Source organism: Siniperca chuatsi, linkage group LG11 (genome assembly GCF_020085105.1).
Source record: "Siniperca chuatsi isolate FFG_IHB_CAS linkage group LG11, ASM2008510v1, whole genome shotgun sequence".
NCBI lineage: Eukaryota > Metazoa > Chordata > Actinopteri > Centrarchiformes > Sinipercidae > Siniperca > Siniperca chuatsi.
The window spans coordinates 20,149,593-20,177,257 of NC_058052.1; the positions used below are offsets into that span (position 1 = coordinate 20,149,593).

At 40.4% G+C, this 27,665-nt stretch overlaps 1 protein-coding gene across 1 annotated transcript; it reads right to left on the reverse strand.

Annotated features, from left to right (window-relative positions):
* Positions 1-2,367: 2,367 nt before the first annotated feature.
* LOC122884753 (serine protease HTRA1A-like) lies at positions 2,368-27,631 on the reverse strand. The gene is made up of 9 exons (XM_044215062.1): positions 26,939-27,631; positions 18,196-18,295; positions 17,293-17,497; positions 6,781-6,975; positions 6,665-6,697; positions 6,439-6,553; positions 5,741-5,798; positions 4,810-4,905; positions 2,368-3,051 (listed from the first exon to the last, which is right to left on the reverse strand). The coding sequence occupies exons 1-9, from the start codon at positions 27,399-27,401 to the stop codon at positions 2,883-2,885; spliced, it is 1,434 nt and encodes a 477-aa protein (XP_044070997.1). The 5' UTR covers positions 27,402-27,631; the 3' UTR covers positions 2,368-2,882.
* Positions 27,632-27,665: the final 34 nt, after the last annotated feature.

The following is a 27,665-nucleotide window of genomic DNA, read 5'->3' on the forward strand; positions in this document are numbered from 1 at the left end:
ATCGCAAACATGCACAAGTCTACTGGCAGCAGAGCGACATAGTTTACAAATAAAGAGCAAACTATAATATTATACGAAGAAGTTACACACATAATCCTGCTGAAAGCAACACAGCTGCAGCTGCAAAATGCAGGAAGGACAGCAGGCAAAAAAAATCGCCGACTGTGTGAATGCATAAATTAATTAATAGGCTTATAATATCACTGCCCCATCATTAGGGCACGAGATCTGACTATAATTACATGTATAATAATAAAATGTGTATAGCACTTATCAAAACCAGCATTACAAAGTGCTTTACACATAAAACACAACAATAAAATACACAGTGAATAAACAGGAGGGTATAGGGAATAAAAGAGGAATAAAACTTAAAAACAATGGAGACCTGTGGTCTCAGTAAAACATAATCAAGTATATCTTACACCATCAATAGAAATGTACTTCTATACAGCCAAGTTTGATTGTTGTGTGCTTACTGGACTGAATGTTCACCTGCAGCATGCTGGAAACAGAAAGCATATAGATCACCAACACTGGCACTGGTTTGGGGCACAAATGGTGTCAAATGAATGGATAGTGTGTTATAAACAGCCTGGCTCTGCAGGGCAAAGTGGTCCCAACTGTATCAACACTGAAACGACCATTACTCAGACATCACAACATCTCCTTCAAAGCATGGAAGTCCTTAAAAAGATTAGGCATGGGGTCACCTTTGTGGAAATGGCTAGTCTCAGTTCAGAAATGGAGGGATACTAATTTCCCACGGGAGGCGTTTGGAATGTTTTTCAGGTGTTTTTAAAGTTTTTTTCTCCATCTCACCCAAAAAGACCATATAGCCCTTTATTTGTAATCATGTCATGGGGTTACAGTTGAAACAAGTCACTCACAGCTGTTCTCTATATTACTGTAATGCCGTGATATCAACAGTAAAGTGGCAAATCCATGAACATATTTCTCAGTTTTTCAGATGAGGAAGAGTCCTGTCTTAGATCACAATTACCCAAATTACCAGAGATTTTCTCTGTCACTCGGTTCTATCATCATTATGCAACATTTGGACAAAGATAAGAGTATGAAAAACACACAGCATATTCAGTCAGTGTTAAACACACAGATTTGTGGCATCTGCATGTATTTGGGCTGACAGAGAGGCACTCAACATCAAGGCAACAAGGCTCAGAGGTGGTGAGGTAATACGGCCATGCCCTGGATGACTGATGGTTTTGAGCTCAGGTCTTGGCAGTCTGGCCGTTATTACTGGACAGGCAAACTTCACCACTGAGTTCAAGGCTACATATACTGTAATCTCTCTGAATCTTTTGCACTCTTGGAATAAATGAGTCAGGAATCAGCCATTGTCATGCCATTGCCAAGTGAAAGAAAAACAGAGAATTTCAACTTTGTGTGTAGCATCTGCCAGAAATATTTGCAACACGGTCAGATGTGTAAATTAAGAAGAGTGACTGCAACTCTGATTCAGAACCATGAGATGGCAGCAACACTTGATGTCACGCTTCTGTCTCAGTCCTTGTTTTTTTTCTTTTTCAAAATTGGACCTTTGGCCTTTGACCGCAAATGTATACATCTATCAATTGGGCGCCCAGTATGTGATCATATTTAACTGAAATGAGTCAAAGTTTTTTTTAATGTCCATTAGATCCTTAAAATGACGTGTGATTATGATACATGCCTGTGGGCAGCTTAATATCATGGGGGAGCATTTTTCTGCAATATAGCTTCCATGTGGTGTATGGGAATGAAAAAAGGGGTGTGAATGATAAACATCCACTGGTTATTAAAGGCATGGTCTGAAATTCAAATGTAAAAACTGGGTAGCCACACTACTGAATGACAAAATATGTTCCTCTGTCTTTTAAACATACTTGTAAAGCTTCCATTGCAGATTTCACATTTAGTGAGTTTTTGGTCAGAGACCTTCTTGTAAATCTTGACGCTGTTTGTAGTGTGTGGTGGTTTCTCATGAGGTCTGATTCATCATCTTCTTCCAAAATTTATATGGTAAACAAAAATCTCTACCAAAAAACATTAAGTATATTCATGCAAGCATCGTGGGTCGGATCTCTGTTTGGCTCGCACTCCTGTCTCTGAGGTCGGCCTGCAGAGCCCCTGGCCCAACAATCATGCCAGACCACTATCAAGCCCATATGAAGGCAATAAAATCTAATTTAAACCAGATCCTGATTGGTTTTATGTCCCCTTTGTGTTTGTGCGTATGCACAAGCAATGGTTATACAAACTCTGTACACACACAAAGAAAATGCCAGCCTGGGTGCAGTCCATGTCAAAATGTGTTTGTGAAATTGAGTGAAGGAGAGATGAAAGAAAATTAGAAAGCCAGCATGGTGAGTGTCAAAACAAAAGAAGGCAAACCTTTTATTTTCTCAGTATACATCACATAATCAACAAAAACATTCTACAGTACTTTAAAAAAGAGTTTAGCAAACAACAATTATACAAATCAGAATTGCTCAGTGAGTCTCTAAATTGCTCAAAATTGCAGTGGAAGGCCTGACTGAGCAAAAGTCCGTGTTAAAAAAGACACAAAACAAGAGAAAACAGATAAAAACAATACGCCAATAACCAATGTCTTATGTTTGTGACCAAACAGTAGTAGCATTGATCAAAGCATTAAAGACTAAAAGTGAAAACACACATGGAAAACAAAGTACAGCACTGCTTTTAGAGCATCTGCACAGTCGTTCCTTTCAAGGCATAGCCAGTATTTTTCCTGGTTGTGTGGCGCCACTGGCCTTTGGCCACAGGGAGAGAGCATGTCAGTAGAAGCCCCCCTTCAATATAAGGTCCACTGGTGATAAGTAAAACCTAGCTCCAGCTCCTGTGGTGTGATTTGTGGAGTGTCAAGGGTCGATTTCCATGGGAACAACTGTGAGGATAGCGTCCTCATTTCCACGGCGCACAACTACTCTCAAGGTGTCATCTCTCTTGATGGCGGCACTCACATCAGTCGCCGATGAGATCCTCTGGCCGTTGATTGAGATGATGACGTCGTGCTCTTTGAGTCCACCACTAGAGGAGAGAAGAAGAGATGACTGATCAAGGGCTTCATAAATGGTAAGTACATGTTGTGTGGATAACAGCAAAAAATAATGGCAGTTTTGTTTCCCAGGCCTGATTATCTTAGTAGAGCGATATGATATTATGGCACAGTTTTAGTCACTACAGGACTGGAAGGTAACACTGTGCCATTGATGAGGGTGTCCTGTTGACCTAGAAGTTTAAGATGCTGACCATGTGATTACCCCATCACCAGTCCATACACCATCACCAACAACACTGTATACTATCTAATAAATGCAAAAATGCCACAAAAACAACAATGACAACAACAAAAGACTAACGCTGTTCTGCATGTGGTCTTAATCAGTACACAGTATGTAAGAACTTAAAGTTTAAGTCTGGTGTTATTTTTTTATTGTCAACAAATTCCACAAAAAGACCGAAACTATTATTCAAAGTCTGACATGTCTTATTCCTCTGTTCTTAATATTCTATTGTTGTCAAAAAACGATTAAAAACATACCAGTGACTCACACTGTTGCACTGGGTGACATGTTTCATTTTGATGAACACAGGCACTGTATATTTATTTTGAGTCAATCCTACATACACTGTCCTGGTGCTGGAAATATTCACTAGAGCACCAAATGTGTAGTGTGTGGTTTGTTTACAGACCTGTAAGCACAGTCTGAATCAATGTAACAATGTATCTGAATTAACATCATTAATATCAGAATTTTAATGATGGATCGATCATGATGGAATGATAGCACAGCCAGGTTAGAGCGCTCAGCAAATAAAAACTCATTGGCCAAATGTATACCCGTAATGAAACAAACAAACTAGTAAACCTTGAAATCACACAGACCAAGGCAGTAACCAGCGGTGATATCAAAAGCTGACACAGCTCAACGCAGCTGCTTAATCACAGCCAAATGTAAACACAGACCACTACACCTTGACTTGCAACAGCATCCATTAACACAACTGCAGCTCATGATTCCCCTCATTACACTCAACACCTCCATCATAGTAAATGGAGAGTTCTCTACAGCAGGGTCAAGATTTCGAAAGGCCATAAACCAACACAAAACACAGTGAGATCAAAAGAATGAAAGTGCAGCCTAGAAAATAACATACAACCACAGAAATGTTATTATGCAAAAATCAGGGTGATTTAAGCAATGAGTAAACTCTGACGAGGCCTTGTAGGGGACACCACTCTGGAGTGCGCTGGGTGAGCAGGCGCAGGAAAACCACAGCACAGCTAGTAACCTCCCTGCATGAGGTTTGAAGGAAATAGCTGACCTCAGCGTCTCCCGAGCCCCACTCTGCTGGAGTTGTGGTGGTGGCTGATTGGAGTGGGCTGCAATTGTGGGAGGAGGGGGACATTTTAGAGGGCCAGGCACTCCAGGCACGCTGGAGTGAGCCATGAATTTACAGTCTACTAAGACAGCTGTGTAGGAGGATTTGTGTGTGTTTGAGTGTGTGTCTGTGTGCACACTTGACAGTCAGAGAAGAGAAATAACATAAAGGAAGGAAATTAAATACACTGTCTATTTACATTGCGAAAGGGGAGCAGGAGCTGCATGGAGTGACGAGAGTCTTGCGAGAATTAAGTGCACATGTGTAGCAGAGCCAAAGACTATATCCCATAGCTGAAAAAGAGTCATTTGCATTTGCACTTAACTGAAAACCATGATGTTACAACCAAGTTTGAACTGAGCCCACGCTTTTGGAGCCATATGGGCAAAATATCTTCCTTACGTTGCAGCTGGTGTCTTTGCGATGACCTCCATAACGTAAGCTCCAGAGGTGACATCAGGGAAGTCATGGTGTCGAGTCTTCAGCTCTTTGGCCAGCCTAGGGGTAGAAAAAGGGACAGAGAATTTAGTAACCATTTTTATCCAACGAAAAACAAGAAATGTAAATGTTTCAATTTCCTATTGTCTAAGCATAATGAAGGGAATCAATTTTTGGCAATTTTGTAGCTAGATTTAGTAATTCAGACTACCCAGGCAAGTTCTTTTCAAAAAGCACCTAGAAACAAATTTAGCTACTTTTAATATGTATTTGGAAACTTTTAGCAACTTTTGAAAAGTGACTCAAACGCTAAAACACACATATTTTCCCTCTAAATGACACAAAAACGATTTTCTCTGTCACACACTAAGTCACAACACATGGTCTGTATGCCTGGCTGCAAAAGTGCACTGTGAGTGATGTCAGCAGTAGTGACGGCTCAGCTCAATAGCCAGGCACAGGCAGCACTGTGTTAGCTAGCTAGCTACCAATAAGCCATGAAACAGCTAACTACAATTGTTCATGTGTGGTTTTACCGTAGGTTTACTATGTAACAAGAAAAATATGAATAAAACAAACCTACGATGTGTTGTGTTTAAAAATAAAAATATCTGATCGTAAAAAATGTTTTGTGTTTATATTACTTTTACAAATGAAAATATGTGATAATAAACAAACAAAACAAATGGGGAGTCAATTAGAGTAACGTCATTGTGTATTCTACGTAATGATGCAGTTTAACGTCATAACGTAATCATGCAATGACATCACAATGTCATTTATCAACTTTTAGCAACAAGTCGACCTGCCTGTAACTTTCCCTGAAAATTAGTATGCAACACTGGATGTACTGGTGCTATTTCACTGGCGATGTACATAAAAGTGTGCAACTTACGCTGGAGTGAGAGTCATCATCCTCACGCCAATATACTTCTTCTTAGCAGCTGCTCTCCCTGGAGATGGACAATAACACAATACAAATACAATCATTTATCCTCGCCTGCAACAGTCTGGGCTGTTTGTTGACCTCCAAAAAATAAAAATCCTCCAGGGAATTTTCTTTCTGTATGTGAGTGATAGAAATATTACTTTAGATCAGACAGTGGATCTTGTTCTGATCTTGATCTACGTTGTTTGCAGGATGGTGTGTACGTGTTTCATCATACATATGGGGGATCTTGTTTTTTTAGTTATTTCATCATATAGACAAATCTAATCGAGAAGCCATGTTGGCAGTCACACATAAAATACATGTGTGTGCTGTTCCAAAACACTGTGGGAGGTAAAGGGTGAAGGGCAGTAAAATAAAAGAACACCCTGATATATACTGGCATTTCCTTCTATTTCTCTTCATCATAATCCTGTTGGGTAATGCTGGGCACGGATTCATAAAGCAAGAATTGTGGTCAATACATCTCAAGAGAGCGCACAGAGAACAATTACAACCACAGAAGTGGTGCGCTGAATTATATGCTCTACTGTGTGTGCACACGGGATCTTGGGCCAACTCTTGCAGTTGCCTCCTACAGTTTGTCTTGGTGATTGAATAGAAGCAATAAAATGAAAATAAGTTGTGTCAGTGAGAGCTCATACCTCTGGACTGCCTGTCGTAGGACTCTGCCAGGAACTGTCGAATTTTGTCTGAGGGTATGGCAAAGGAGATGCCAGCTGTCACTTTCAACGTGTTGATCCCAATCACCTCACCATCCTAAAACAGCAAACCTCAACTTAGTGTCTGATAACAAACAACTGTAAATTATTATATGGATTTTAACATGTCATGGGAATGTGTCTCCCACTAAATTAAAAAATAGCTTACCAGATTTACTAGAGGCCCTCCAGAGTTGCCGTACTGTGAACCAAAAAGATGCATCACTTATTATTTGTGAAAAAACAAAGTGTATGCATAATGATAATGCATCTTCATTCATTTACATTGATGATGGCATCAGTCTGAATGTAGTCCATGTCGGAATTGCGAAGGCCCAGCTCTCTGCCCCCTCGCTGAGTGGTGCTGACGATTCCTGTAGTGACTGTATTCTGTAGAGAAAATGGGCTGCCAATAGCCACCACAAACTCCCCTGGTCTCAGGTCTGATGAACGGCCCAGCAACAGTACAGGAAGCTTGGTCTGCACGTGAGAAACACAGAGGGACAACATGTTCCTTTTACTGGAGGCCAAAGCTACTGAGAAAAAAGAATGCTTTATGAGGCTTTTGCAGAATAAAACTAATTATGTAGACCAGTAAGTAGGAACAAATACATAAAATTAACAATTTATAAATTAAAATGACATGAATGAATGCAAAAGGCATTGGCATATGTACAGATATGCCAATGCCAAAAATGTTATTATTGCACGACCAAGTAAACGTAGCCATGTGTTAAAGAAAACAAAGGTTTCAAAGATTTTCTCAGAGTCAAAATCCATGATCAGTACTGGGAGGCTGTTCCAGAGAGATGGTGTGTGTATTAGTGGAAAGCCCAGCTGCTTCTTTATTCTTGTAACAGACAAGAGATCTGAATCCTGATATTAAAGCTCTCAATATATATAGGATAACGAAAGCTGGCATGTAAGGTGAAAGTATTTTGTGTTAATATGCAATATAATATTATATATACAGTATAATGAGAGACTGTACTCTCTACATATATATACACATAAGAGTCTTACTTGGCCTGTTACTGGAAGGTAGTCTGAATAAAGGGCTAAGCACAATAGGATCAGATGTGGAACGAATGAGCTATATTTAGCCGTATTCGTCATGTGAAAAATAGTGTTTTGTGATATTGTTAATCTGTTTCATAGGAAATTCATATAGTATTAATGTGTTTCGGTGACTGATATACATCGCAGTCATCGCAAAAGACGATGTATTTTCAACGAGTAGAGCTCTAAAAGAAAATCACAAACTCGGTGTTGCTTTAACTGCTATTACTCTACTGAGCTTTAAGGACTTCTCATCATCATGTGTTTTATGAGCAGACAGCAGGAAAAGAATTACAGCAAAACCACAAGTCTTCTAAACACAACCCACTCAATGCTCCCACACAAAAACAATTACTCCTCTTCCACCGCAGGGAGAAGTGACATTTATGCCAAAGAACTCCACTCAAAATGCTAATAATCAAGATCAAAAGCTTATTTGTTGGACTGAACATGTAGCTCAGCTTACAAATTATTCCTAATGGCGAGTGTGTGCCAACAGACCAGAGATGCTGGAAAATTGACTGATACGGTAAATAATGACTACCTTAAGCTCTTGTAAGCCCTGTTACACTGGGCAGTGGAAACCAGGCTACTGAGAGCTTGCGTCTGCAGACAGACACAGAAAGGATATATTTATCCATCCACAGTGAGTTTCCTTCTCTGAATGAAATCATTCTGCTGAGCAGCCTGCAGTCAAAGCCCACGTACTGCCACATCATGTTGAGTCTGTGCGGAGGCTGTGCCCAACGCCCTAACAGCGGGCGAGCACAGTCTTAAATAAAAAAGGACCTGTCCTGAGTGCTTCTCCTGTGTATCCATTTTGTTTATTCAGGGTTATAAATAGAAGCCAGAAGAGTCTGCAAGGTAACTGAGACAGCAATACAAGTTGGCACACACACACACAAACAAAAGGATCTATGTGAGATATGCAAACCCGGTCGAACACTCAGACATAGCAGGGAAATTCCAAATCATATTATTCTGAGTCATAAAACATGACACCTCGCAGCTAATGCATGCATACATTTTGCTCTGTGTTTATGGATAGCTGCAGATGTGGACAAAATAAACTGTGAGCAGACATTTGATTCATAAACTAGTTTAAATGTAATTAGAAAATTGGATCGTGGCAAACGTTTAAGACACACTTTTGATTTAGTTGTCGGTGTGTTATACTGTAAATGGTCTTGAACCTTGAGGTGAAGTTATTATTAGATGACAAAGATAGCGATAGCCAGTAACCGAGGAAGAGAACCTTTCAACCCTACTTTCCACCTTACCTCACATGTCCCCACGCACACAGATACAAACACATACATGCCAGAAATGTCCAACGCTGTGCTCCTGATTCCTGTGGGCTTATATGAACACTGTGGGGATGTTAAAAGTAAACATGGCACACACACACAGGCTGCAGAAGTGTGTACATAAACCAGGAAACATGCATCTGGTGTGAGCAAACAAACACAAACAGACACCTGACACAGGAGTAGCAGTCTGTATAATCACTGCCGCTCCCCTTCTCCCTTCACACTCCATGTGTGATAAGAGATAAGAGTTTAACCAGGTGGAGAGAGGAAGCAAGAGAAAGACAAGCAGCTGAGAGAGAGAGAGGACGTCAGATGGATGTGAGTCACTGCCAAGACATTCAGAACTAGGCCACTGCTGGTCACCATGATTATGTTAACAGTTAGTGATACTGGTGGTGCCATGGTGACTGTTGCTACCAGGTGAAAACCTTGTATCTCCAAAATGTCAACTTTGAGGAACAGCTTTGTTTTTAGCTTGACTGCAGTTAACCCTGATGCGTTCTGAAAGAGTTAAATAAACGCAAGCAATGAGTTTTTGCTGCTTATAGAGGTTTCTAGGCATCCCAGGCTCACACACACCCACACAAAATCACAATGCATTCAGAAAAATCATGTACAAAGAGTGCAAAATGCATCAGCACGCTGACCACCAAAACGTGCCTAGGTGAGAAGGCAGAACAAACACTGAACACGCAGACTGCCCAACTTTTTGAAAGACCCGCTTACATATCACTTACTAATCGTGACTAGTCAGCGATCTGGAATGACTTGTGGAAAATCATTTCACCATGTGACTCCGCCTCTCCTGACCACCCAAGTGACTCACCCTGCTATTTCAGATGAAGGTTACGATGTACTGGTACTTCATCAAAAGACACTATAGCCACACTTAAAGGAAGGAGGCAAGGTGAAAGAGGGGAACAGCAAACACCACAAACCACAGGAAGAGAGTCTGAGAATGTGAGACGAATGAGTCAAACTGTTTTGTTTGATATTACGTTGATGCATGCAGCGTGCGTTGGCAGAAACCAGGCTATGACCCAAAAAATATTTTTGGTTTAAGACCCAAAAGAGTTTGTGAATATCTCGGAAAAATAAATCATACATGGTCTACGAGGATAACATCTACTTTATGAAAATGAACGCTTCGTATTTTTTTAGGCAGGAGACCACTTCATTGCCTCACTGAACTTCAGTATGATGCCATAGATTTCTCCGAAGTCACAAAGGAAACCATGTTTTCCAAGTTCTTGAGTGTTTAGATAAGAGAGAGAGGTGGGACATCAGATTAAAGGAGGGAGGACGAAACAGCTTTGTTTGCCTTGACTGAAGAAGTAGTTGCAAGGGGCACGTGGTGTGAAAAATTCCTGACTTTTTTTCATCTTTTGTCGCTGAGCTGAGTTTTGATTCAGCCTCCTGCACACAGACAGATTTTGCCACAGTCAGGTCATCGAGGACACCGTGGCAAAGGGACAGATAAGCTGGCAGGCAAGCAAACAGATCACTTTGAAAATAGCAGCAGAGTTGCTATAGAGATGTGTCATTGTTTAATATTACAGCCTTGGTCGTTTGGAGGCTCATTTAAAAGCCATTACATTAACTACCATTTTATGACTAGAGGACCAGGTGCAAACTTTAACTCCAGTCAAGCTGGGATGGACTGTGGCTTAATAGTTTTTCTGAGGCACATGTATATTTATATATGTGCACACATACACATATATGATCACACACAGAGAGGGAGGAGGTTGCCTGGGCATGAACTCTCACTGACTGTGTAAATTAAAACCCACACACCTGGCACTGCTTAGATATACAGCCAGACCTCTTTAAAATACACACATTCAGACACAGAAGCTGCTCCAGTTGGGTCAGTGCATGACCTGAATTGTATATAAGCTCAACTGCAGTCACTTAAGCTCTCCTATTCCTCTCATACAGGTGACTACAAAGCAGGGAGCATACTTTTATAAGTTCTACCTTGCAAAATTCACAAGTACACTAATGTATAGGGTTTTACTGCTGACGTCTGAACTTGTGCCCTTGGGGTTGTGTTAATACAGATAAAAATGGGGCAGGATTCAGCATGCTCATACATAACATCAAATCAGAGGATCAGAAGATCAGGCTGAGGGGTTGGAGAGAGGGGGGCACTGTATGTGTGTGTGTGCGAGTCTGGGTGCTTGTGTGGCGTGTAAGCGACTCATATATGTGTGCATGAATGCCTGTTTGCGCACGTTTGGTCAACTGAAAACATGTAGGTGAATGTTATAATTATGATTTTTACACACACTATAAATATCACAGAAGTAGGTATTAATCAAAGCCATAGTGAACACGCAAGGTAGGTCTTTGCTCCACTGAGCAATTCCTCGCATTGCAAGTAACATGAACATGTTCAGATCACACTGGCTAAACCATATCCTTGCTGACACCAGTATGGAAACCACTATGGTTTCCATATGTTGTTAGGACGGTTTTTAGTCTGTATAAGAGCTAACACATGTCTGTGAGTTACGTGTGTATGTTCCACTCTGTGTAGTTTCGCATGAGAGCTCAGAGAACTTGAGGGAGTCTCAGCTCTGGCTAGACACCACAAAACTTTGAACTGCACAAATCACAATGATGAGAGGAGATGAGGTCTAATGTGTTCATTTGCTTCAGAAATATTGCCTAAAGTAAATGAACTAAACACCTCTTTTGCCAAATTTATATAGTATTTAAATGTTTCACTGTGCTCTGTGATGACTGGCGACCTTTCCAGCATTTACCCCACATCTTGCCCTGTGTGTGCTGGGATACGTTCCAGCCCTGACCTTGAACGGGACTAGAGGGTCAAAAAATGCATGGGTGTTTAACCGCCAACATTGTGCATACAGAGATAATAGTGACAAGAGTGAAGCCTATGACGGCAATACTAATTCCTATAGGCTTTATATGTCTAGGGCAGTTATATTGTAGTCTAGACTATTCTTTATATGGCTGGGGGGAGCACACAGGAATCTCCTAAAGCAACTCAGAGGGTCCTTGGATCCCAGTTTAAGAACCACAGGGTTAAAGCCCTGGTTCTATGTGTTGCACTTTCCTAAAGCCTACACCCCAACTGTGGAGTATGACACGTATGTAATAAATTAGTTAGTAGATATTAAAAGGCACAACTGGCTAAAGAGTAAGTGCTGGTTCATCCAAATAAAAAACAAACAAACAAATGTTTTCTCACAAACAGTATTAAGTTAAATTTCTTCAGTAGAAAGCAGTTCCATTGAAATCTATTCACAGTGAGATCTGTGTGTAAATACACTGCTGGTTATCAACCATTTGACTATAGCCATGGTTGTTTTTAAACTTTTCTATCATGCCTCATACGCATCTAAAGTGATGTCATTGACTGGTAAGCCGAAACAGTTTCGGGCAAGGCTGCTGCCTGTCCAGCGGGCTTGGAAAACAATTACGCAGCCAAGAAGTAGGCCAAGACAAAGTGCATCAAGACCCAGCAGGGCAAAAGACTGTGTGTGTGTGTGTGTGTGTGTGTGTATTTTCCTTGGCTCTTTTCCAACCCGACTGCATCCTTAAGCATGGGAACCATTTTGGTTACAGGGACAAGAGATGAAGGAGAGAGGTTGGGTCAGGAGGAAAAGAGGATGTGATTAATTTCCCCTCTGCCTGTCTCTAAAGGACGACATACAGTGTCTTTCCACTGGCAATGGAGCGTGTCCTCCACGACCCTGCAGTGAGCTGTCTTAAAACCCATCCATGTGCAAACACACAAACACATACATAGTGATTTGAATAATTGATTGCAAGTTTGTTGTCAGTACAGTTCATCTAGGGAAATGTAGGCATCTCATACTTCCTGGGGAAACATTTACCCAATGTTGCTGATGAAGAGATAAAGGATAAATGCAGGAACACATGGCTACATGGAGGGACATTCCTTCTCTTTCCTTTCTGCACATACACATACACACACACATACACATACATAATCCAATAATAGCCCAGTCCAAACCAGCACCAGGCAAATTTCCCAGAGAGAATGGTTTGAGACTCTTTATACTAGGGGATGGGTAATACAGAGACAAGCAGTGCCATTGTTTCAAGGGACCATATGGGAAACATGAGGCCAACAACACTTGTAAAGTTGATTTTAGCATGAGGGTTAAGTTAATGGCTCATTTACTGGAGTTAAATCCAACAATTTAAGTGGGATTTAATTATTTTTTTAGGCAACTCATCTTTATACCAACTCTGGTGTAAAGATTAAATCATTTTTGAGTTGCAGTGTGAACAAAGCCATAACTGCACAGGCCATGCAATAAAATGATGTGGAATGACAATGGAAAATTCCCTGCACAGTACATTTGAGTGTTTTGAAGTAATTCCAAGACAGTATGGTTGCTTCCAAGTCTATGAGGGTCAATATAATTCAGTTTAATTAAATAAATATCTTTCCAAGTCAGCAAGCTTTCAAGTCAGATTGAGTCCTATCAGGTAAATGTGAACGCGTCAAATTCATTGTAAACACTTCCAAGTGAATGTGACCGTGTCCAAGTTCTGAGTGAGAGAATGAGGTTTATGAGAGGCATTTTAAAACCTGAAGCACAATGAGTCGTATCTTCATTGTGCTGTTACCACATCACACAGTGCACTCATTAGCCTTTTAGCCCATATAGTTATCCAGACATATGGATCAATTTTTTCCAGGCCTTGACCACATCGCTCCGTCTCTCTCTGTCCCTCTTGCGTTCTCTTTTCCCCCCATACTCTCTACGCAGGAACAAGTGAGTGCAGCAATTTTCCCCCCTTCCCTTCGCCTCTGAAGTTCCAGCTGCTGTAGACAGACTAATGTATTCCCCAGAGCTGAGGGGTAGACCACAGCCCCAGGAACGGACTGGGACTTGCTACCAATAAACTCCAATTTCACATAGAAAAAGGATGAGAAAGAAGAGTGAAGCGAGTCATTACACTCAGGGAAAACTTAACTTTAAACTTTCTCACTCATAAACTGGTACAATTGTTTAGTGATTATCTGTGGCTGCTTCTGGAGAGCTGACGTTGACAACAGTCTGCTTTTATTTAATATAGAGAACGCTATGAGGAATGGAGCAGAGAGTGAAGGCAAGACAGTGATGAAGGAGGGGAGAATGGAAGATTAAAGCAATATATTGAGTACCAGTCAGGATATGAATTTATAAACTCACATATGGTAATTTTGCTACAAAATAGCCCAATTCATGCTTGTGGAAAAAGTGATTTCTCTAAAAACTAAAACTCTAATCTGAAAAGCTTCTTAAACTAAAGACGAAAAGAGAAATTTGTGGGCTCACTTAACGTTTGTTTACACTTTTAAATCCAGATAAGCATCGTATTGTTGTAATCCTATCAACAATTTTCATTTCTCTTTTCTCTATGAATCCGGTGTGCAATTGAGACTCAAAAATGAGGAGGTTGTGAGACTTGCCTCCCTAAAGACTTGACGTGACTTGAGACTTAACAAAAACATTCAAGCCTTAACTTCAGCCTCAGCTATATAAAAACATTATTAACACAGTTGACAAAACAATCTTCAAGGTCCGCATATTACTTATTCTGGAGCTTTTGACCGTATCGCACAGTCTTCACCAGCAAATGAGGTTCGCTCAGTTGTCATTAACTGTAGATGTTCAAACTCTCCATTATTCTGAGCACTTTAAGGACTTCTCGTCCATGCTGAGCTTGACAGTTCATTCTTGACTTTGGAAACAGCAGTTGACAAACCAATCTTCACTCAAGAAGACTGTGTGATACAGTTGAAAGCTCCGAACAAAAAAGTAAGTGGACCTTGAGTGAAGATTGCTTTGTCAACTGCTGTTTCCAAAGTTAAGAATGAACTGTCAAGTTCAACTGTTAAGACAGCTTTGAAAGTAATGCTGTCATTTTAATAGTCAGTATTCAGACACCTGAAGACAACTGACTTGCAATTTCCCTAATACTTGACTTGGACCTCAAGGACTCCAGATTTTATTCAAGACTTTCTTTGACAGCACTCTGTTATCTATACCTTCAGACTACTTTCCTTAAATAAACGAAAAATATTTCAAAGCTGAAATCTACATTTTTCTTTTCAAATGCAATCCATAATGACAACTTGGCTCGCCCTCCCGCCCTCTCATTATAACTCACTCGTCCTCTAATTCCCCCCTGTATTAACTCTCACTGCACACACACACACACACAAAAACACACACACACACACACACACACACACACACACACACACACACACCACTTCCCTTCATTAGCAGAAATACCAGTTCCATCTAAATCATGTGGTCTTTCCAAAGTGACCACAGGTCTTCTGGGGCTTGACTCATGGCCTGGATGACCTGCTCTGATTTCAGACAATGACTTACACTCTCTATCAAAACAAGTATACTCATGATGTTGAATGTGTTTCCTACCAGTGTGACTCCCTAGATACATCTGGCTGTCATTTGATTACAATTAACCTGCTTTATTACACTCACCTGTTGTTTACCAAACAACCAGGTTCATGGTGTCATGCAGAGGAATGCTACAAATATATTTTATTTTCTGCATACACTGTATAAACAAAGACTTCTGCAATGATAAAGCTTATATTATTGTTGACCAGGACAATAACATATTTTCCATACTTCTATAACATGAAGTATGAGTCATTCCTGAATCAGCATTGTACACAGTATAGGCTGTGGACACTGAGCATGTGACACAAACAAACACGGGAAAGCCCCCACGAATGAAGATCAGCCTGTCATCAACAGACGGAACAGCTTTTATTATAGGATGAACAAAAACAAAGCATCTGCCACTGCTCTTTTCCTCACTCTTTGCTCACATTGTTGGCCGAACAAAAACTGAATTTTTCATTCTTTTCAGAATTGGAGGTCTTTGTAATACACCTTGTGTCGCTGTCATGAACATCTATTCAGCTGTGTCACCCAGCCATGAGAATGAGCTCCATAATGCACTCTGCTATGACTCCCAGTCAATAGGCCCTGGCTCTCTGCCACGCATTCCTTCACATGACTGTTGGCTGTGATTAACATTTAATGCGGATCCCTCTAGTCCAGTAGACAGAGAAATAAACACAGAAAGACAGGGACATGGGGAGAACAAGGGATAAAATGTAGCAAACATATGTCCTGCGCAGCACAGTGTAGAAAGATACAGTATTTATCCCTTTTCCTTAATTTGAACACTGGCTTTAAATTGGCCACAGTTTCACCTGTCAGAAATAAGTGATTGTTTGTGCAATTCTTGTGAGAAGAGTTGTATAATATCTGTCAGTTGTCTTTGCAGCCTGATGTGTCTGAACACCTACAGGATCTGGACTGACTGCCAGCCAGCTGTCTTTTAAAGGCCCATTTGGCTGCACCTGCATTCTCACTTTACTTCACTTGCACTCTGAATAATCTCCTAGATTTAGAACACTTTCACGCCAGACTTCAGTCACCAAGCCTTCAAATTTCCCAACAGTTTACTGGGCGAATTACAAAATGGTGAGTTAATGTTTTGATCTTGTTAATCAGAATGCAGAAAACTTCATGTCATGAGTACATTTGAAAATGTCCTCATTCCAACTGACTCGTAAATCTTTGCATAAAAGCTCATTTATGAAACCAACATTTGTCCACGTCTATTGTTCTCATCCTGGAGGCCGGACAATTTAGTGGTCTGTAAAGTGAATTTGGAGGGTTGTTAGCTTATACAACTTGACAAACAATGTTATCAAACATTGTTGTCTCCACTACAAATATATGAGAAATTATTCCTTTACTATAAGTATATCTTTTTAAAGGAATAGTGTGACATTTTGGGAAATACCCTTATTTGCTTTCTTGCCAAGAGTTAGATGACAAGATCAATACCACTCTCATATCTGTATGCTAACTATGTAGCTAAAGCCAGGAGGTAATTAGCTTAGCTTAGCTTAGCATAAAGGCTGGAAGCAGAGGGAAACAGCTTGCCTGGCACTACCTCATTTGTTTAACCCGTAGTTTATACAAGGAGTTATATACTATAATTACCTCTTGGCAACCAGTGGCCGAGTGCAATGACTTCCTGGAGTCTCCGCTGGGAAATCTTTATGCTATGCCAAACTAATCACCTCCTGGCTCTAGCTCCATATTTACTGAACAGATGTGAGAGTTGTATTGATCTCTTTGCAAGAAAGTGAATAAGCATATTTCCAAAAATGTCAAACTATTCCTTTAAGGGAGACCCTTAGATAGGTAGCTGAGATAGGCAGCAACCAAATACAAGCGAGTAGAAAACGTGCGAAAGTTCAAGCACTTAGTTTCATCAACATCATCATCAACTTTCTAGATGTCAGGACACCTCTAACTACCACTGTACTAATTTTGTCACTTTGCTGGTCTTCTGAATGTCTAGCACTTTGACTGACCGGTGCCTCAATCTTGATGAGGGCGATGTCCGATTTCTCGTCCACGTCTTTGATTTTGGCATCATAGGTGCCGCCGCTCTTTAGCTCCACTTTCACCCGGTGCTTATTGGCCACGACGTGGGCATTGGTCACAATCTGGCCATCTTCTGACACAACAAAGCCAGAACCACTGGCCACTGCCACCTCCCGCTTAGAATAGGTCATCCTGTGGGGGGAAAGGGAGGACAGAGGAGGGAATTAGAGTATTGCTAATGACTTCACTCTTTAAAGGTCTCTTCCTAGAAAAACAAACCAACGCATGATGTAACCGCAGTGTAAGATTCGGAAGTTTAAAGCATGTGAGTGTCTGCACAGGTTTTGTGAACAGGAGGTAAATATATAAAGAGTAGGCAGGTAAGTATTAAAAGGTGAGCTGGAGGGATTAAGTATACATAAAAACAGTAAGAGGAGGAAACAAACAGACACTGCAGCATTAATATACAGCACAACCTCAATGAAAAACAGCTTTCAAGTTAACCTAAGGCAGCAACAGCGAAAAGACAAGAGACAGATCTGAGTTAGGGAAAGATGGAAGAGGGTGAGACAGACGCGTGGAAATCAGAGAGCTTCAGACATTCAAAGACCCGCTTTACAAGCAACAGTGACAGACCAAAGGGAAAGATGACACAGACGAAGAATTGAGGTGTCAAAGAAGGATGAGAAGCAGAGATTAAAGAGCATAAAAGCTGGTGAGACGCTGGTGAAGCTGGTGAAGAAAAGACGTTGAAAGACTGAAGTGGGAGAGTAAGGTGCTCTACCAACTGGTGTGGTCTGGTTAAGTACATAGGTGGGCTGTAAATTCTAATGTGTTTCAGTCGTCCGTACCCCCCCCCACACACACACACACAGGTGCATGGCTCTTACTTGCGGTAAAGTTCAATGTGAACCACAGACGGAGCAATTCTCTCCACCACGTCGGCGATGAAGTTGTATTTGTGTCTTGGGCTGTCTGGGTTGTCCTGAGCTAGAAATACAACACACACACACACACAGGATGTCAAATGGGTAAAAACAAACAAAAGATGCACTGAAATACTGCATGATGTAAGAGCTGTGTGAGAATAGAAAACCAACATATAAAACAGCCCTTTATGATAATACCTCAGGGAAAAGGAAAGATGACAGTTCATCTGCGGTTGAGACTGTCTAGGTCAGGTCTGACACACATGCACACACACACTAATTTACACACGCTTACCTCTGGCCACAAACCTTACAAATAAATACTTTACTACTCTTTAATACTCTTTCTCTCTCTCTCTCTCTCTCTCTCTCTCTCTCTCTCTCTCTCTCTCTCTCTCATTCACACACACACACACACACACACACACACACACACACACACACTGTCTGACACTGTATGTATGAGGGCTGCCAAATTCACTGAATCACCCACCCCACCATCTATCCAGTGTTGGGCAAGTCAGGAAATGTTGACTGATTTACCTGGTAATTAAGTCCTACCCAGAAGACAGTTTAACCAAAGCTATTTTTCAAAACTCCCCAGACCTTTCCCTCTAAGCTTTTCATCCTTCCATTCGTAAACCCTTATTTTGCCACGTACCTCAAACAATTTTGTCTCACAAGGACAATTTTCAGTCATTACATTCTCCTAAAGGACAGAATTTTGTGAAAGTCAAAGGCAAATAAGCCCTGGGATATCATTAATTGCAGTGAAGGGTTAAGGAAAGAGAAAGAGACTTTCCGCTTTAGGTGCAGTTAAGCTAACACAAGCATGGAATGAGCACCATCTTGCCGTAATGAATGCCACTAAATTATACAGTATGAAAACATTTGTCCACCCGCAGTGGAAAAATTCTCATGTTATATGATCACTGGAGCACTCAACTCCAGCTGTCAGATAAATTCTGTCTGTCTGTCTGTCTGCCTATCTGTCTATCTATCTATCTATCTATCTATCTATCTATCTATCTATCTATCTATCTATCTATCTATCTATCTATCTATCAACAAGACTAAGAATCTACAGCCTGCTATGTGAGGCTAAATGTATGCTAACATGCTGATGTGATAATGTTTACCATGTTAAACAATTAATTTTGCATGTTAGCATGCTAACATTTGCTAATTAGCACTAAAGAGGCTAAGGCTGATGGGAATGTCATTAGTATTTGGTCATAATCCAAAGTATTGGACAAATTAAAATTTTGAACTCACCAAAGTGATTTCAATTCATCCTGAGGGGGACATGAATGTCTGAACTAAATTCCATGACAATCCAATTCAGTTGTTGAGAGATTTCACGCAAAACCACAAATATGAACCTCATACTGGCGCTCGAGGATCACCAAATTCACTAGGATACAACCTCTGGGCACCATGAATGTCTGTATAAAATTGTGTGCCAATCCATCTGGATTATTCCATGTCAAATCAGATAGAGGCTTTTGTTTACATTTTACATTTTGTTCAAACTTTATATATATGCTGTTTGACACAAAAAAATAATTCTGTAAAATGTTTGAATCAGAATTTTGAGAATTGCATAGTTATTTTTTGCCCCCTAAAAAAACACCTTAGGCAGGAATCCTTTTTTAGGGATCAATATCTTCAGACATGTAACTCCTAGAGCCGTGAAATTTGTCACAATATTTTATAGAACTTATTCTCTGGTCTCAAATAGCATATATATAACGTTTGAACAAAATCTAAAATGTAAGCAAAAATTTGACACAGAATGACCCATACTAGATTTTTTTTTTCTTTCACGTGATAACTGAAAACTCTGACCTGCTGGGGGCGCTAGAGAGAAAAAAATCACAGATAACCAAACTCATTGAGTTTTATCCTCTAGATATCTGTACCAAATGACATGTCAATCCATCCAATAGTTGTCAAGACATTTCACTAAAAGCCAGAAATATCAACATCATGGTGGCGCAGAGGAAAAATCAGAAGATCACTAAAGTCAGTAGGTTTCATCATCTGGGGAGCATGAATGTCTGTAAAAAAAAATCACAGCAATCCATCAAAAAAAGAAGTTGGCCATAAACAAATGGAACCACTTTTCTCCAAACCTCCACATATATTTTCCTTGTTGAACTTTAAAGCTACAAATCAAACATTAGATCTGATAACTGTCACACAAGTTTCTCATCACAGTAAGAAAGAGAAGAAACGGCAAGGTTGGAGTCATTCTCCCCGTGCTAGCTTCACACCCGGGGGGTTCGTGGTCAGCTCTGATAGGATTATAGTTAGAGAGAACAGGCCCAGTGTCCAGAACCTGTGTTGTTTCTGGAGAGTCCATACAGGCTGTCAGTCTCTCCCACTTTACCATATTATGATGAATGCTGCCTCCTCACACACATGCTGAAATGTACTTCCAGAGACACACTGCAACACAATGTGATGATAGTAGGCTTACAGGCCCAGTGGTGACGATTTGTTAGAGATGGGAAATCGTGAATCAGATATTGTTCACAGCTCAGTTACATTAGAGAGCCTGGGCAAACCATTGTTGCCTGATTTATATACTGTGACAGGTTATTTCACTGCTGAACTGAGCTTAGAAAGGCTTTACTGTTGAAGAATTAAGTCGATTTATGAGCCAAACTGAAAGGCAGCTGTCTCCTTAAATGCCAAAAATGATTTTATTATTATTCATCCTTAACTTTGAAGTCACTGATGTGTGATGATAAAGTCAGGATGTAAAGCTTTCTGATTAGTGTCTAATCCACATTTTGCTTTTGTAAGATTACTCCATCTACTGAAAGAGGCTGACTCTAGAAGACAACATCATATGGTAAACAGATAATTGGCTACTACTGTATGTGCAAAATGTATATATCTAAATATCTATATGATAGGGCAAGAAAAAGGGAGATACATCAGACAATGTAGGTGGTGGTCAGCTCAGAAATGAACAAGTAAAAGTGAACAGATAAGGTAGACTTGCTTCTAGCTGTAGGTCACTGTGACAAATCAAACTGCTCCCAGTCACAACTCCAATGCACAGTTGCACTATAGCTTGCAAAGCATGCAGCTCAATTAACTTCAGAAGCTCATGTTCGATATTGTCAAGTAGCGAACAGAAGGTAGACTTACTTCCAGTTGTAGGTCACTATGACACTGGAAACTGCTCCCAGTCACAACTGCAATGTACTATGAGTTGTAGCCTAATTGTAACTGAGCTCTAGTGTAGCTCAACTTCAACAACTCATTAGACATTGCTAGCTACATAACTAGATAGCTTAGCTACAAACTGTTATCTATAATTAGCCAATACACATGTGCTAGCTTGTGCTAGCTTTACAAGCTAATGTGGAAATTATTTGTTGGTCAGTGACCAACACTGGCCAGCTAGACAGCAAGTATCTTAACCTGAAACTAAGTAAGAAAGCTATATAAAGTAAGAAAGCTTGTAACCTTTTAAGAGAAGGGGTCACTAAGGCGTCACAAGTCAATAAAAATAGGACAAAACCAAACAAATAAAAAGACAACACATGCAACATCCACGAAGGGACTGTCTGTACAAGAGGGTGTTCAAACTAGATTAAGTTACCCATCAGTATATAAAGTAGCTGAAATTAGCCCCACCTTTACCAGCTGCAACATTAGTGACATGGACAGGAGGAGCTGGGGATGGAACCACCAACCCTGTGATTAGTGGATGACCTGCTCTACTAGGAGGTAAAGCAGTAAGGACTAATGGTGTGTAGAGTACATTTTTAAGGAGACCATACCATGGCAAAGAAGTTATGAAGGGGAAAGGTAAAAAATTATTCAAAACTATAGTCTTACGTGGGAGATGATCAAATTCTCTGATGATCAAGGTCTTTGGCAGACTCACGCTCACAAAACAGGCCTATACACACACTACAGAGTTTGAATGACATACTGACATATAAAGAGTAATGAATTTGCTTTAGGGTGCTGTGACCTGACTTGATTTCACCCATATGGAAAACATATTGAGGGGGAAAATGACTCATAATAAAATATCCTAGTAAAATTAAGCATCAGTTAACAATGGTCAGATGTCTAAAAGATTGTTTCTGGAGTCAAATCAAGCATTCAATGAGGGGAAACCATTCAAACACAACATTTAAAAAAAGAAAGTTCATATAAAGGCGCTCTCTTTTTCTCACCATCTCTTTCTCTATCACACACACACACACAAAGCCCCCCATCTTCATCACCCCATATACCCATTACTCCTCCCCTCTCTACACATTGACCTTCACCACATGGGTCCCCGCTCAAGATCTCAGCTTCTTTTCTTTTTCAATTTTCCCATACACAGTACCCGCTGTTTTATTGGCGCCTGCAGGCAGAAGCTGCTTTTTCTGATCCTCTAGACTCGAGAAATTAGATGTGAATACAGTAAGGTCAGCTCCTCTTCTTCATGCACTGATGCCCTCACTCACACACACTGATTCTCCAGTGTTGGGCAGACTGAGGTGAGTCAGGTTTATGCTAAATGTGTGAAATGGAAGCAAAGACTTTTCTATGGTCATTGTCAAAGCAATGTGGTAATTGGTAACAAAAGGTAAATAAAATGCGAGTCCTGTTGTTTACTTTGTTTCCTCTTTGCTCTTAACTGGCTTTATAGTGGAAACTAAGCTACTGAGGCTTCAGCAGAGCTTTGAGAATCATGGCAACCACAGTCACTTAGTTATGTGTATGCTATTATAAAATAATTTCCAGTAAGTCATTGATTTTGGCTCAATACACATCTTCAGTGACTCAACAGATGTGAATGTTGGGGCGCTAAAGTGTAAGCTCATGACTCATTTAGTTTTGATGAGGCAGTTAAGAAGATATACAGTTGCGCTTGCCACTGTTTATAATATTACAATGACACAATGGCAACATTTTGAGGTGATCCACTATGCAACTGTGTGAGTAACTCTAATTAACCTAATTTTTCCATTTCTAATTTTGTTTAAATTTGTCCCAGTTTAATTGAATTCAACTCAAAGAACTTCATTTTTCCATTAGGGACTTCACCCAAGGGCGGCAGCAGACAATAAAACCAGAAACACACACACATCTAAGTAAGTAAGGGGACAGTTTTAGCAGCAGTAAGGTAAGAATCCAAAACATTTTACATTTTGTTGTTAGAAAATGATGTACGAGGATCAAAGAGATACACAGACCTACTGTCAAACTATAAATGCACAAACCAGTTCCAACCTCTGTAGTTTGGAAGACAATTTTCATTTGATAACTTTAAAACTGTTTATATTTCGATATAAAGATCCTGAAGCAACGTTTAGTAAGATTTATCATGGTCCAACATAGACTATATTCACAGAAACGAGCAGAGCAAGCAGACAGGAGGTATGGCGGGCTTGGGAAGTCACATCAGGATTGTTTGCTTTAATGGTAAGATTTGGGGAAAGAGGACACACAAACATAATATTTCCATGTTGTAGTAAGAATTTGATGAGATATACAAGAGCATAAGAGCAAATGATGCCTGTGGAAGAGGTTGCAGCTACAATGGTCGAGCAGAAAGAGAAATAAAGAAATAATGAGCACGAGAATTACAGGCATCACGAACAGGAAGAGAAATAGATGAAGAAAACAGACAGAGACAGACGTGCGGAAACAGGAGAAGAGACAGACTGATAGAACAACATAAAAAAAGACACATGCACAAAGATGATATTTTAATATTATGAGTGGCTGAGACAAGTTGAGGAAGAATGTGCATATTCAGCACATGACTGGCTGGAGTCACAGAGGGCATTCTGCAACATCAGCTAGCAGCACCATAAAGAGCAGTACAGTCACTCAGCAGCTACAGACTGTATTGGGGTTTCAATTGGATTAAAATCTAAACAGATTATTAAGAAAGTACCGCAAACATCATCTGCATGCTCACACCTTTATTCACCCAGATACCTCTTCACAAATTTCTCATATTTGGTTGTTTCAGAAGCCCATATATGAAGTTCTGTCAAAAATGGGTCATTTGGGGCTTCCTGGTAGTCTAGTATATACTCACCATGTAAGTACAACACTCTTTGTTCATTCCAGCTGGGTACCTCTGTTGAATTTCATAAAGAAAATGCTAAGAAAATACTTATACCACTTAAAAAATGGGTAATTTTAAACAAATATGATCCCGAACTTACAGCAATATTTGACCTAATTATCTTTGCCAAGTTGCATAATCAACATCTTTTCTGTCCAGACACAAGATGACATCATGCAAAGTGTACTTGCATATGTTTTCTTAACATGGGGCCAAGTTGCAGGGTAGTTAAAGACGCTTGGAGGGGGTTGGGTTTCTTTTCAGCAGTGGTGGAAGAAGTACTCAAACCGTTTACTTAAGTAAAAGTAGCAATACCACTGTAAAAAATACTCTGTTACAAGTAAAAGCTCTGCATTCATTGTTTTACTTAAGTAAAATTCTATACTTAATGTACTAAAAGTAAAAGTACTCATTATGCAGAATGGCCAATTTCAGAATCAGGATATTATATTATTGGATTATAATTATTGATGCATTAATGTGTAAATCACTATTGCAGCTGGTAAAAGTGGGGCTAATTTTAAGCACATATACTGCAAGGTAAATTTTCCCCCAGGGATCAATAAAGTCTTATCTTAACTTATAATAATACGTTAGAATGTATTTGTTGATTATATTTTATATCATTAATCTGAATCTGCTAAGTAACTAGTAACTGAAGTTATCAAATACATGTAATGCAGTAAAAAGTACAATATTTCCCTCTGACATGTAGTGGAGTAGAAGTACCTCAAAATTGTACTTAAGTACAGTAGTGTACCACCACTGCTTTTCAGTGTCAACTCCTGCAAATCTAAGTCTATAGCCTTGATCACATCTTATGCTCAAGTTAATCTAAAAAAGGGAAAGACGCTACCACAGACAGCATTGTTCACCAACAGCATGGACAGAAGCACCTCTGATGCACCAAATGAAATGTGACTTGTTTTATTGCAGCTATGGAAATTCTCACTGGGTGCCTTTGGAAAATCAATATCACTCACCACAGTATTGCTCTGTTTCAGACATGGTTAGCTGCCTGGGAATTACTTAACCATTTTAGTTGCTTACATGACTGACAAACAAATGTGGCGATATAGTCTGCCCTACCACTGCGCCACACGGTTTTAGATGTACATGTAAACCTTTCCCAAAAATATGGGTTGCTAATTTTGTGTTTTCCTCTGTGTCTCCGGCCTGTTTTAAATTGTCTTCAACAGAAGAGGAATTATGGCTTTGAATCAGCGCCAGGCATTCCTTCATGTGACTGTTAAGTGTAATTTATGAGTGACAACAGAAACACAGAGAGGGAGAGAGACACTGAGAGAGAAAAGGAAGAGAGAGGAAGGAGGAGGGGGGTCAAGCTTTGAGGTAAGTTATAGGTCTTTGAGGCAACAAGTGTTGAAACTCTTCATTCAGAAGTTTTCAAACTGCACACGTGGTGCACACTTCAGATGGACATATGTAAAACACATGCACACACATACCAAACCCTGGAGAATGATACAATGTCTTTACCACCTGTAGCCTCACATGTGTGCAAGTGTGTGTTTGAAAATGACCATTTTTCATTCCTGAATATTTCATATGTAGCATTAATGATGATGAATGACTCACTGGTTAAATTGTACAGAATGTGCATTGGGCTGTTCTGTTTCATAGAGCAGCAGAAGTGAAGAATGATGTCTGTTTATTATAGTGCTCCACTGATTAGAGTGAAATACTTTTCACATGACACTCTGATAAAGTACAGGTACATACTGACACACTCATATATATAAATTATTACAATGTATCACTTCAGTACTATTTAATAACAGCCTGCAGACTGCCCTGGTATTGTATAAAACAATGAAGCAGATTATAGCCATGTGACTGCTAGTTCTGCATGCCAGAGAAAATCCAAAGGCTCACTTCAAGCTTTACATCAGGGGAGAGCTCATGACTTCATTCAAAAGTAAAATCAGTTCTCTGATCGAGTCTAATTGTAATGCAGGAACAAGATGGAAACACACTCAATAGTGGCTTTTGTTATCCCAGACACATGGGGATTGTGTGCCACTGAATGCAGCTTTAAAGCTATAACATCTGGGTGAAGATCAAACCACAAACTTCCAGTGAGGATTTGAGGGGTCACGTTCATGAGCAAGTTGTGAAAAGTGAAATCATGACACACAAAAAATAAAATGTACATACTTACTCAGCCAACCTCTATATACACTTTTAATTTGACTCACTTATGTCTGAACCTTTAAGTCACTGCAGAGTAGGGATTTGATCATCTCCCACATAAGACTATAGTCTTGAATCATTATTCACCTTTTCCCTTCATAACCTCTGGGCCATGGTATGATCTCTACTAGACAACCTGGACATGCTGTGACTGACATAAAGCTTTCTGTCTCAAAAGGACAAACGGTAACATCTTGTAGCACAGTGGATACTAAAGTGAAATGTTTGTTTCACAATAGTTTAACTGAGCAGAAAGTATTCCAAATACAGAATAATACATGTTCATACTACGACATTCATAATCACCCAACTCTCTCAAAACGTATCAAAATATCAGTTTGTTTTGGGGTCTTGCTGATCCTGTTGTCCTGATAAAAACAACCTTAGCGTTACCTTTCCCGCAAGCTCCCCGCTGAATGAAAAGAACAGGTGGCTGCTGCAGCTTCTGCGCACGGCGGCTGACCCTCTTCAGCTCGCAGATATTCCGGTAGGACACCCCATCGCTTCCACAAACCGGCTCGGTGGCTTTGCACGCGCAAGTCCCAGTCTTGCTTCTCCTCCTCACCGTGATAGTGTATGCCACCCCGCCAGCGACCGAGCACTCCAGCCCCTCTCCGCACACCGGATCCCCGAGCTTCCCGCTGCCGCCGCATGCTTCGCCCTCGCCGGACGCGCACACCGTGCAGCAGTGGCAAGCGTCGAGGGTTTGTCCCGCCTGGCAGTCCGCTGGTAGCCGAGGACACATCGACTTGTCACACCGAGCAGGACATCCGATAACATACCGGCCGGAGATTTGCGCATCTGCCGGCACAGACGCAAAGGCTACGATTACGCACGGCAACAGTGACCAAAACATGCTCAAACTAAGAATACGTTTTTAAAAAGTTAAATAGAAAGTTTAAACTAGTTCCAAAAGTGCGCTCTCTGCTTGCAGTGTTATGGGATGAGAGAGCTCAGTAGTGCTGAGAGGGGGGGAGTCACTTCAGCTGGAGAGGTATTTAACAGAAACTCCACTGCGGAACCAATTACGCGACTTTACGTTGTTTTTTTTGTTTTTTGTTGGCACAGCATCATGGAAGCAACTCACTTTCTAGATAATCACAACAATCCTGGTGATTGG